The following is a 12,923-nucleotide window of genomic DNA, read 5'->3' as shown; positions in this document are numbered from 1 at the left end:
CCTCTCCATCGTGCTATTCTAAACATAGAATCTGATGAATATTAAAAATTGTATAGCTATCAATAAGGTTGTATTATAATACCTAAAAAAAATACATCAATTTTAAACAAATGTAAATTTTAATTTAGATGGTTAAAATTATTATAGTAACATATAATTAAGATTTTATTATATGTGTGGAAGTGGAATGGTGGGGATTGTTTGTAGATGTAAAGTGTAAACACAAAGAAGTCTTCTAGAGGCTTCTTTGGTATCGATGTAACCACAGATCGAACAATCTGGACCGTCCATATCAACCTCCTCAATAATATCACACCTTCTACCCCAAAATTCCAAACCCCTCTTTCTCTCTTTCGCCGAACACACCCGACTCAGGTCTTCACGAGTTCGATCTCTTTTCCGATCTGCTTATTGGCAGGTATGCTTCTATATCTACCATACAGAATTTTCTACGCTGTTGTTGTGTAAAATTGCGCGATCATATAGTAGCCCGATCTGGTTTTAATTTGATTGTGGTTTTGTGTTAGATTTGTAATTAGATATCGAAGATCGAAGAAACAGGATGTTTGGAAGACAGCCGAAGAAGAGCGATAATACGAAGTACTATGAGATCCTGGGTGTTCCCAAAAGTGCTTCCCAGGATGATCTCAAGAAGGCTTATCGGAAAGCCGCCATTAAGAATCACCCTGACAAGGGTGGAGATCCTGAAAAGGTGCTAATACATAACCCTAATCTTTCAGTTAATCTTTAGTTGTTATTGTACTGTGTGTTGAACCTTTAAACCTCATAATACTAGAGAACAATAGGATACAGCTTGTTGTGAAGGTTGTTACTTGATGAATTTCGTATGGTTTAAATCCGTCACTGGTGAAAATTGACTCATGTAATTCCTTAGATGATGTTTTGATAAAGACAAGTTTTATTTGTTAAGCTGTTGGTTAGGTCTAATGTTATGTCACCCTTAACCTTTAGAAAATTTTAGTCAGTTAATATGCTGTATATGGCCTGGATCAAGATGATTGGATTTACTGCATCTTTAAACAGCCCTTAATGCTGAAAAGTAGTGCTACCTTTGTAGTTTCTATTGATAATATGCCAGCTCACTGAAGTGAAAATAACAAGGTTTACACTTTACAATCATACTTTATGTATTAATCGCCTTCTATATGAGACTTTTGCTCATTCTTGGGTATCATATATATTCATATGATGCTTTGATCATGATAACTTGCTGGTAGGGTTATGCAGCTGAAATCATTTAAAGAGATTATTTTTTTCTTTTAGTTTTCTAATATTGATTCTGACAGCCTTTATAAATTATAATACATGAGTTGTCTTAAAAATCAAGAAGGAATTCATACACAAAATATCAAAACCAGTTTCCTCTAGTTAAAGTTTTGAAGTATAATCAATAAACGTTAATATTGTATTTGTCTCCATGTTAAGTTTAGAAAAATGATTCTTTTTTGTGACAATTTTCATTTTATGGGCATCAATATCTTTGTGATCTTTGTATTTATATCTGTGATATGTTGTTTATCTTTTAGTTTAAAGAGCTTGCTCAAGCATATGAGGTATTGAGTGACCCCGAGAAGCGTGAGATATATGACCAGTATGGTGAGGATGCCTTGAAAGAAGGAATGGGTGGCGGAGGTGGTGGTCATGACCCGTTTGACATCTTCCAATCCTTCTTTGGTGGTGGTAATCCCTTTGGTGGTAAGCTAGTTCTTGTTTATTAGCTCCATTCTTGCTTAAAGCTCATGGCTTTGTGTTTATTGCTTGATTCATTTGTAATATTTGTTCCCAGGTGCTGGTGGTAGCAGCAGGGGACGTAGGCAACGTAGGGGTGAAGATGTCATTCACCCTCTTAAAGTTTCCCTTGAGGATCTCTACAATGGAACTTCCAAAAAACTTTCTCTCTCACGTAATGTACTCTGTTCCAAGTGTAAGGGGTGAGTAGTGATGGAGTTTTCATCTTCCTTCTTGTATTGGTTCCCTTTCTTCTTTCACTAACTCAACTTCAAATCTTGCAGAAAGGGTTCAAAGTCAGGTGCTTCAATGAAGTGTGCAGGGTGTCAAGGTTCAGGAATGAAAGTCTCCATCAGACATCTTGGCCCATCTATGATCCAACAAATGCAGCATCCATGTAACGAGTGCAAGGGCACTGGTGAAACCATCAATGATAAAGATCGCTGCACACAGTGCAAGGGTGATAAAGTTGTTCAAGAGAAGAAGGTTCTAGAAGTCCATGTGGAAAAAGGCATGCAGAATTCCCAGAAGATCACCTTCCCTGGTGAAGCAGATGAAGCTGTAAGCTTTTATCATTTAATTATGATCTGAATGTATGAAGTCATGTATCTTATATATATGGATTATGGACTCACTTTGTTTATGTTTTTTGCAGCCTGACACAGTTACAGGTGATATTGTGTTTGTGTTGCAACAAAAGGAGCACCCTAAGTTCAAGAGAAAGGGTGATGACTTGTTTGTTGAGCACACATTGAGTTTAACCGAGGCTCTGTGTGGGTTCCAGTTCATATTAACTCATTTGGATAGCAGACAGCTTCTCATCAAATCCGAACCTGGGGAGGTTGTTAAGCCTGGTATGTTTGTGAATTCCTTTACAAAATTGTTAGGTTTAATCTCATAATCTGTTTTTGATTGTTAATCTATGATTATTGTTTGTGTAGATCAATTCAAGGCGATAAATGATGAGGGAATGCCGATGTATCAGAGGCCATTCATGAAGGGGAAGCTGTACATCCACTTTACTGTTGAGTTCCCGGAATCATTGTCGCCTGAGCAGTGTAAGGCGTTGGAGGGGGTGCTGCCACCTAAGCCTTCCATGCAGATGACAGATATGGAGTTGGATGAATGTGAAGAGACAACTCTGCATGATGTCAACATTGAAGAGGAGATGAGAAGGAAACAGCAGCAGCAAGCTCAAGAAGCTTATGATGAAGATGATGAGATGCCAGGTGGTGCACAGAGGGTGCAATGTGCACAGCAATGATTTGAGTTTTGAGGCATATGGAGTATGGAGGTTTGGTTATCTATTATGATTATGATGATAGGTTTTGGCAAGACAATAATGTCAGGCTGTGATTTTCTTTCTATATACTGTCTGTCTGTCTGTTTGTATTGAGACCTTTTGAGATTGTATGGATAATATATGGTTAAAACTCATCTGAAATACTTGTTTAACTTGTTTTTCAATTTCTCTGATTTTGTTTTGTCCTGATGATAACAAGTAATGGAGTGTATAAAACATACTAAAAGGACAACAAAGTAGCAAAAACACAACACAAATGAGGAGGGAAAATTTGTCATTGCACTTAGCATGCTATTTTTAATGGCGGAGTTGAACTTGGAAAGACCAAAGCCGCGACAAATTTAAAGGACAATGACGCTCGTTGAAAGTGTTCACTGGAAAGATCAAAAGCAACACTATCGTATGTACCATTTTGGCCATTTGCATGTTGAATTATTTAACAAATAAATATAATACAAAATAACTCGATCAAAAACTCTTAAAAATAGTGATGAACGTAAGTCATGGAGCAAGATTTATTTTAATGGAACATCTTTTATTTTAAATAAAACCGGGTGACGTCCCAACAATATTATTTAATTAGTTGCTTAAAACAGTAAATGATTTTAACATAAGCTTCGTACTGTAATATTTAATAAGTTCCTTAAATCAATAATTGATTTTTGACATTAGATTCCTTCGCTTCAAAGCTACATTCAGCACCCCACCGTGTTTGATTTATTTGGATTCCGTTTGCTTTAAGACCCGGGAAACCAGAAACTCAAATCAGAACAAACCTTCTATACATAGTACATACAAATCTTGTAATTATATATATGGAGGATACGCACAGAGCTTAATTTTGTTTCAGGTATATTTTATTATTTATTACGTCTGTTTAGCTTTATATCAAATCATATATTGTTATTTTTGGAAAAAATCGTGCACATTGTTTATACATATTTCACTAATCCCGTATAAACAAATCTAAGTTGACATTTCCCTTTCATCCTACACGACGGAATATGGACACCGGAGAACCATCCTACAGCGGTGGTGAAGACTGCTCCGATGATATAAGAGGAAACATAGCCTACAGCCTTGGGTTCTATTTGGTCTTCCTCCTCTTCGTATTCACCCTCTGCTATACTTCTTACATCTGCAACCGGAGGATGCACTTACAGTTATCACCACCAACCACCACCAGTGACGGCTCAGACGACTACCATATCACAACACTCCCTAAAGGTCTTTGCGATGACGTCATTTCTACTTTTCCGACGCTTCTCTACTCGGAGGCCGTGATGACTCACAACGCTGACTCTGAAACGGACATCCACACCAGTAACTATTGCTCCGGTTGTGCTGTTTGCTTGATGGATTATAAACCATCGGACGTCCTCCGGTTGTTGCCGGAATGTTGTCACTTATTTCATTTAAATTGTATCGATACTTGGTTGAAGGTCCATCCTACTTGTCCGGTGTGTCGGAACTCGTTTGACTTCAGTAATTAACGACACGATACGTGTAAGTGAAACTTAAGATTCGAAACGTGTGCAAGTTGAACCCTAAGATTTCTTAGATATGAGATGACAAATAATCTATAGCTGTCCAAGAGTTTACAGTTGACTAGTCAAACCCACCATTTCCACTCGAATACTGAAAATTTGTTATTTATTTGTTTTCCGAAATAACAATTGATTTTTCAAGTTGACAAGATAAAAAGTGTTGACTGGCCCATAGGATACGCCATACGCCGATGACGGCTTGTCATGTGCCTCACGAATCACGATTTAGACCCCGAATGTCTGCGTATTTTTAAAAAACCGAAGTCGACACCTCCTCCTTATGGACGCCGGAGAACCATCGTACATCACCAGCGACACCCCAAATACTGAAGGAGGCTTCACCTACGGCTTAGGATTCATCTTCGTCGTCCTCTTCCTCCTAATCATTCTCTCTTATGCTTCTTACATATATAACCGCAACAGGCGCTCTCAATCACAGCTGCCACCCATGATCACCTCTTTCGACACCACCACCGACTCCAACTACGACGAATATCACTTTATAAGACTCTCTCAAGGTCTTGACGAATATGTCCTGGCCACTTTCCGGACGTTTTTATACTCTGAGGTCGTGATGCTTCTCAACGGCGAGACTAACACGGCGAACCATGCTGATGATTGTGGCTCTGCAGGCTGCTCTGTTTGCTTGGAGGATTATAAACCGGCGGATGTCATCCGGTTGTTGCCGAAATGTGGTCACATGTTTCATGTAAGTTGTGTAGATACGTGGTTAAGGGTTCATCCTACTTGCCCGGTGTGCCGGAACTCGCCATTGCCGACGCCGATGGATTTGACGTGACTCGAACTTTGAACTTATTTGTTTACATACGCAAGTAGCAAGCAATTTTTTTATGTAGCAAAAAGATTCCATTCTCTGATCTATCATCTAGGCAACTTGACCAAACTCAATTTTTGTTCCATTCTCTGATCTATCATCTATCGGCAACTTGACCAAACAAAATTTTGTTTTTTCTTTAAAGAGGTTTTTTGGATAGGAAAAAAAAAAAAAAAAAGCTTATAGCTTATTGTTTGAGTAGAAAACACTAAAAACGAGCTTGTTTGAGAATAAGTTAAATAAGTTAATTTTAAAAAGTATTTCATCATTGCTTATTGTTTATTTCTAATCCAAACATTTTGTAAAAACTGTTTTCTCTCATCATTAATAAATTAATAAACAATAAACTACTAAGTTATAAGTTAATTTATTCAAACCCCTTCTAAATATTATTTTGTTGGTATTTTTATTTATTCTTTTGGTCAATGAGAAAGCAATTGAAATTGGGCAACATTTAGCTTATTGTTAAGAAATATTAATATTTTTCATTTTTTCCTAACCTAGGGTTTCAATATGTTAGATAAAGAATAGAATGGATAATCCACCACCCCCTATCCTTTGTTTATCCCCCCTCCCTCATGATTTAACATTTGACACACACACACACACACACATATATATATATATATATATATATATATATATATATATATATATATATATATATTAGCCGTTTACCCGCGCGAAGCGCCGGGTGTGAATAATTTTTTCAAAAATTGGTTTATAAAGGTTATCCTCGAGCAGATCTCAACGTTTTGATGACAGTTAAACATCGTTGAAAACTTTGAGTTATATGTGACCATTGTAACGTTCAAATGAAATTGTATGTTTTAGTCGGCGCCATCACCATAATAACATACTTTAAATTTTGTCATCACTCAAGTAAAATACTTTTTCTATGTTTTTCCCATTAAGTGACGGTAAAAAAAAGTGACCTTTTGATTTTTCGTATTTCACTTTATCTTACTAAATATCAAGTAATTTAAAAGATAAACTATTATTTCATTATGAGTTTTATCAGTTCCTATACATTATGTTTTTGTGTAATGTCAACACATCATTTTGAGTTGTTATTAGTTTTAAACTTGGTACTAAATTTTTTAGGCCGAACGGTGTGAGTGAGGGAAAGAGTGAGAGAAGCTTTCCCGCTGAACATCACACATTCACCGAGAGAAAACACCTTGATCGAGGAAAAGGTAGTAAGGGAGCCCATTCCCTCACTCCCTCTCCTATTCCTATTCGCCATTTTTTTTTTTATCTTTTTTAGTATTTATTAAATTACATACTTACTAAAAATTATATATATATATATATATATATATATATATATATATATATATATATCAAAACTCATGGTTTTTAATTCCCTACAAAATGAGTATAATATTTGTAGGAAATATATATTTTTTTTAAAAAAATAAAAAAATTGTGAAAGAAGTTTCACACCCATTCCTTAGGTATAGGTGAAGGAAAGTAAGCGAAAGATTGTTGTAGCCCACAAAAAGTGAGGAGAGTTTCTCACCCACACCCTTGGTCTTATATTTATATTTTTTTTAAAACTTCTTGTATTTAAAGTATTCTCCTATTGAAAACGGGGATTTTGTAATTTAACAAAAGAGTAATTAAATTCATATTAAAGGAAAACCAATAAAAGATAAAGAAAATCTCAAGCTATATTACACAGATAAATAAAAATTTCTTGAAAAGAAGTATTGATCACAATGCTTTTGAAGACATCGACAAAATTATAGCTAATTTTGTGTTTAATGATTAATTTACTAAATTACAATATCTATTATCATTTTTGTCAAGAAAATATCAAGCGAAAGTTATAGATTATCTGACCATTAATCTGCATAACATATACAAATATTGATTTAATAATTAAGAAAATTCATGTTCCTCCTGTAGACCAAGCGGCACTTTCACCATCACCCGTGCATCTACTTGTGCTTACCTGTATAGTAAACCAAAGATGCAGGTAAGCAATTTGGAAAAGCAAAATGAAACCTTTGTGTGTATGTGTGAGAGAGAAGAGACAGGAATTGGTCAGTCTGGTGAACATAATTCAACCTCATTTTCTTAAATAGCTTCCTCTCATATGTGTTTTTTCTAGTAAATCTTGGAGTCCTGTACATACTTCGCTTTCCATCTTCAAACATTCATTCTTGCACAAAAAAAAAAAAAAAAAAAAAAAAAAAAAAAAAAAAGAGATAAATCAAAGAATAAATCATTAAATTCGCAGCTTAGTTAAAAAACATGTATCAAAAATAAACAAAACGCACATTATACGTTGAAACTTAACTCACCTAATAGAGGCTCCATTTTTTGTTGCTATGTAGTATACTTTGCCTAACTATCATTCATTTGTTGCTATGCTGCAAAAACATTGAAGAATGAACAGGAGCTTCCTTTAAATAACTATCATTCATTTGCTCCTATAAAACTGAAACAATTATATAACATTACTACTAAAAATTATAATATATACTTAATGAGAAAGTACTCAATAACATCACCTTGTGTCTCATAATCTCCTCCTTATCTTCCATGTCAGCAATCTTTTCTCGAAGACTAAAGAAATAAGAGAAAAGAACAATAGAAGTCACCTTTTTAGCTTGACATAGTGAAATAATAAATATATTTATGGAGGAAAATTAGGATGCTCGTCTACAAATAACTGAAATTCACTATGCTAGTATACAAATAATTGAAATTCACTTATGACCGACCTTATGCAGATTTGTTAGTAAAAAATCATGAAAGAACCAAAGAATGCTTGAATCACATAATTAGTACCATATTGTAGCCTTTGTTTTTTATTGCTTTATGAAATCTAAAATCTAGCTTTGTTCATTGGTTTAACAAATATGATGGAGCTAAAGAATGCTTTGAATCACCTGGTCAACTAACATTTTAAAGATAAAATAACATGTATTAGACAAATATTGGGTGAATTCAAAGAAAAAAAAGAGCCCACATATAAAAAGAAATAAAGAAACCAAACCTGAGTAAACCATCGATTACATTGACCCTTTGTGCCTAGGATCTTGTATCCAGCCTAACAGTTGAAGGGAAAACATGGTGTTAATTTTGTAACATCGTGGATCCAAACTCAACAGCCCCTGCAGTTTCATGCATTTCAGATGATGGAGTTGAAACTTCATCTGTAATCTCCTCTATTTTTAAGCCTGTTGATATTCATAACAAGTTTTAGAAGAAAGAGAGAATATACTGTGTTTTACATAAATTGGACTGTGACTCAGATTGATGTCAATGGGACAAAAAATTGCAACTTTTTCAGCTCTTGATCTTTTGTCAGTGCAAAAGACAAAAATGCCCTTCTCATCCTTATTATAGAAAATGGCCATAAAAAGATCGGTTAAATTAATGTACCCCTTGTTGCATCCTTGCCACCATGTTCAGTTAATTTCTCCTTAGCATCCCTGTATAGCGGTGTATAAATTGTTTTGTAATTTCATGGATCATATTAGTAAGTTGCAGAAAAAGAATAGAGGAAATTAGGAAAAGATCATATACCTTAAAACATTTGCAATAGTTTCATCATCAGGAGAAAATTCAAGTGTTTTTTTCAAATCCAATACTGCATTCTAATAAATTTCATGAATTCCATCAGATTTTTATTATTATTATTATTATTATTATTATTATTATTATTATTATTATATATATATATATATATATATATATATATATATATATATCAAGACCTTAAGTAACATTAAAATATGGTCAAAATTTAAAAGGTTAGTCACTTCAAGTTTCCCTAAACTTTTATATGCTTGACCTCTTCTATAAAGAGCTTTAACATTTCTTGAATATGTTGCCAATACCTGGAGAATTTCCAATATAGAAAAAGACAATATATTTTGATTCTTACCCATGATAACAATGAATAACATAAGATTTGAAGTGAATTGTATTTTTCCATACCTCAATACCTTCTTTTATGCACTCATCATACTGATTAGTCTTTAAGTAACATGACATCAAATTAAGAGAGCAAGCCAAGAGAAGAGTTCCACCTTTAGGTGAAGGTATGCTTTTCAGATTATTTTTTGCCTGGTTAACAAAAAATAAACACACACACACACACACACACATATATATATATATATATATATATATATATATATATATATATGAAACAAAATTACAAATTTATAATAATAAGTGAATAAGAAAATGCAAGAAGATAAGACTTGCCCTTGAATAGTTCTCCAAGGCGTCATTAAACTTTCCATGACTGTGAAGCTCATTCCCCTACCAAAATGGAAATACAATATCATGTTCATGATAGAAAATCATATAATATATCAATATATGATGATAAGTTTCTATGGTTTGTATATAAAACCTTTTTTATAATCAAGAGTTAGTTACCTTTTGTTTCAGCATTTGGGCTGCATTTAACTTATTAATCTGTGCATCTACTTGGGAACGCATAAAAGCAAACTCTTGTGGTGTTGCATTTGCCATTTTGGTAGCAATTTCAGCCATCTCATCTGGCTGAGTAGACTTCAACTATTCTACAGCACGTCTCAAGTCTTCTGGCTTCATATTTTTCATCCACTCTGACGTAATTTTCATCAACTCGGGATTAGACATCATCTGTAGTTTCATACAATACCATGTAGATGTTAAAAAAGGGGTTAGATGCAAGAAATAGCAGTTTCATGTAACATACGAACCCTATCACTTACACCTTCAAGAATAGTGATTTACAATACGCATATTACCGATGTATATCAACATAAATTTATGGGTCCTGATTTCCACTTGTTATGTACGGAACCCAAGTGAAGTTTTAGAAAGCAATGGGAAGCAATCACATGAATTCACATCGTATTTATGTTTTTTCCCCCTCAAAATTGCTTAAACTATATGTTTTTTCTCGATTGGTTTTTGAATCGATTCTATCCACCTTCATAAGGTTTGTTCACTCTCTTTAAGCCTATAACAAATCCAATCTTTTAATCCATTGATGCATCTTCAATTGCCAATATTGGTTGATACGATTGTTAGACTTCCATTAACATTCTAATAAATAACAAAAAAAAAAAAAAAACAGAATGCCCATTTCGAATCTGATGGAAAAATAGGGGGGAAAAACTGAAAATCGAACCTTTAATCACAAACACACATTGTTAGAGGAGACGACGGTGGGAGCTGTTAGAGGAGATGATGGTAAATGTCGTGTCTATGGTTTTCAGAAAGGGTTGAGTGGTGTTAGAGACGGTGGTCTCTAGGGTTTTCATAGGGGCGATAGTTCACTGGTGGTGCAATAGTGGTGGGGTAGAGAGGAGAAGGGAACACCAGTTTGAGGTAACGAATGCAGGAGATACCGGCGGAGGAGGCAAATGTGGATACAGGAACCATAAAAGGAATAGGAAAATATAGATCAGGGTTCTTATCAGAGAGTTTGAGAGAGCAGACGGCTAAGGGTTCTTCCACAAGCAATGCCTATTAATCGACTGAGATAAGAGATGATATATAGAGAGACAAATGAGACCGATTAGAGAGACAGAAGAGATTTGGAGTGAGCAATTAGAGAGACGATCACTAATGGCATGTTGATGAAATTAGGGTTTTCTACATTTAGATAGAGGAAGACCGTCAGTTACAATCAAAGGAGCATGTGCAAACGTTTTCGCTTTAAAGGATTGTACGTGATGTTATAATATATATATATCTCTTAATTTTCAAGAAAAGAGCAATATACTTAATAATATAGTAAATATATATATATATATATATATATATATATATATATATATATTATAAATATATTTTTTTAATAATTAATCAACGTTGCAATTAAATTGTCAAACAATAATAATTATTATACATATTTAGCCTTTAAAATTAGAACGATAATAATGATTATAAATATTTAGTCATTCAATATACGGGGTGACTCGTTCAACTATAGTCAAAAAATTTCAAGTTTTAGAAAATAAAAATTTATTATATACAAAAATAAATTTATAAAAACCTTCAAATAAATACAACAAATTAATAGGGATATATAAAATATAAGTTATTTTTGTAGAACTAAAAATTGAAATAGTTAAAACGGTAAAAATTAAAAAAATTCATTTAATATATATATATATATATATATATATATATAAAAGAGAATAAAAAAATAATTTTGATTTGACATAAAGTAAAAAGGAGGGGGGGGGGGGGGGGGAGGGGGGTGATTTAACAGACCCCTTAAGATACTAACTTAAAAAGGTAATATATTTTTTGATTTGTAATTATTTGGTCATTGAGATTTTTTTTAATTGGGGGGGGGGGGGGGGGGGATCCATATTTGAAGCATGTTGGTACGTTTTCATGGATATAAGGATGGTCAGATCCAGAATTGTATTGAGAAAGTTATGGTCTTCATATGAATTAGGGTTTGGGGAAAACCCTAGTACGTGAGGTGTACCAAGGTGGTACACAAGTCGTACCGAGGAAAAGGGGGTTAGGCAAGGCATAACTAGAGGAACTCACAGCGTAGGTGTGAGGTTGGGTCATGGTGCAAGACCTTGTACGCTGAGTGTACGAGGTGGTAAGCTTGGTGTATGAGGGGCGGATTGAAAACCCTAATTTTAGGGTTGTACCCTATATAAGCATAATGTTAGCCTCTTTCTTCATTTCCTAAGTCAGCCCCACCCACTAAAACCTAGAAATCGTTCTTAAGCGTTCATGGTGGCATCTTGAGCTTATGGCATCCATTTTTGGTTTATTTGGTCCATTTCTAAGAAGATGGAGCTTAGTGAAAGGATGGGAATCAAGGAAGAGCTTATGGATCTTGCTTATGTGTCTTATTTCCAGCTTGATGGAGGTAAAAAGCTTTGACCTTGATCATTGATGTTTTAGATCTACCAATTATGAGTTTTGGTTCATTTTGGTCCCAAGAATGAGATCTAGTGATCTTGATTCCATTCCATGAGCTTTAATTCGCCACTCTTAGTGTTTCCGAGGTTCAAGGTCCTTAATGTTGGCACCTTTAGAGTTTAAATCCATACATGCATGAGTTGGGGCCATTTTCATGATAGTAGAATGTTATATTTTGAGTTTGGGTTCATTTGGGACATGCAAAGTCACCAAGTCAGTGACTTTATGGGTCTAGACATTGTTTAGGACTCAGATCTGTGGTTTAAACCTTTGGGCTAGGCATTAAGTGCTTAACGGAAAAAGTGGGATTAATAGAAGAGTAAGCAGCAACGTACAAGCCATCAAGCATGTACGCGTAGAGTACAGCTGGGTACGCCATGCGTACTCAATCAAAGTAGACTTCACATTTGTGGGCCTCGGTGTGGTCCATTCTTGGACCTAGTTATTGTGGGCCTTTGTGGGCCATTTGAAAGCAAGATTTTGGACTAAGGAAATTATTGGGCTTTAGGTAAGGCCCATTGGAGAGGTCTGACACAATTTGGAAAATTGGACCATAATTAGGCTTTGGATAATTATC

At 34.6% G+C, this 12,923-nt stretch overlaps 2 protein-coding genes across 5 annotated transcripts; one reads left to right on the top strand and one right to left on the bottom strand.

Annotated features, from left to right (window-relative positions):
• The first annotated feature begins 260 nt into the window (after positions 1–260).
• LOC145032603 (dnaJ protein homolog) lies at positions 261–3,216 on the top strand. The gene is made up of 7 exons (XM_078981470.1): positions 261–418; positions 528–712; positions 1,548–1,716; positions 1,808–1,952; positions 2,034–2,310; positions 2,405–2,603; positions 2,691–3,216. The coding sequence occupies exons 2-7, from the start codon at positions 563–565 to the stop codon at positions 3,011–3,013; spliced, it is 1,263 nt and encodes a 420-aa protein (XP_078837596.1). The 5' UTR covers positions 261–418; positions 528–562; the 3' UTR covers positions 3,014–3,216.
• A 3,963-nt stretch (positions 3,217–7,179) lies between these two features.
• On the bottom strand, positions 7,180–11,095 carry LOC145032602 (outer envelope protein 61-like). 4 transcript variants are annotated; one of them, XM_078981466.1, is made up of 11 exons: positions 10,581–11,087; positions 9,839–10,066; positions 9,662–9,718; positions 9,389–9,517; positions 8,975–9,045; positions 8,831–8,880; positions 8,442–8,625; positions 7,954–8,008; positions 7,744–7,880; positions 7,508–7,601; positions 7,180–7,391 (listed from the first exon to the last, which is right to left on the bottom strand). In XM_078981466.1, exons 2-7 carry the CDS (start codon positions 9,953–9,955, stop codon positions 8,522–8,524), a joined length of 528 nt encoding a protein of 175 aa, XP_078837592.1. In that variant the 5' UTR covers positions 9,956–10,066; positions 10,581–11,087; the 3' UTR covers positions 7,180–7,391; positions 7,508–7,601; positions 7,744–7,880; positions 7,954–8,008; positions 8,442–8,521. The 4 variants fall into 4 exon arrangements, with proteins under 4 accessions (XP_078837592.1, XP_078837594.1, XP_078837593.1 ...); XM_078981468.1 differs by having other exon boundaries at positions 7,744–7,872; XM_078981467.1 differs by having other exon boundaries at positions 7,744–7,812.
• Between the last annotated feature and the right edge of the window lie 1,828 nt (positions 11,096–12,923).

The sequence above is a fragment of the Lactuca saligna genome, chromosome 2 (assembly GCF_052625555.1).
Source record: "Lactuca saligna cultivar CGN05327 chromosome 2, ASM5262555v1, whole genome shotgun sequence".
NCBI classification, from domain to species: Eukaryota; Viridiplantae; Streptophyta; class Magnoliopsida; order Asterales; family Asteraceae; genus Lactuca; species Lactuca saligna.
The sequence above is the reverse complement of the archived record's forward strand: the minus strand, read 5'-3'. Positions and strand labels throughout refer to the sequence as shown.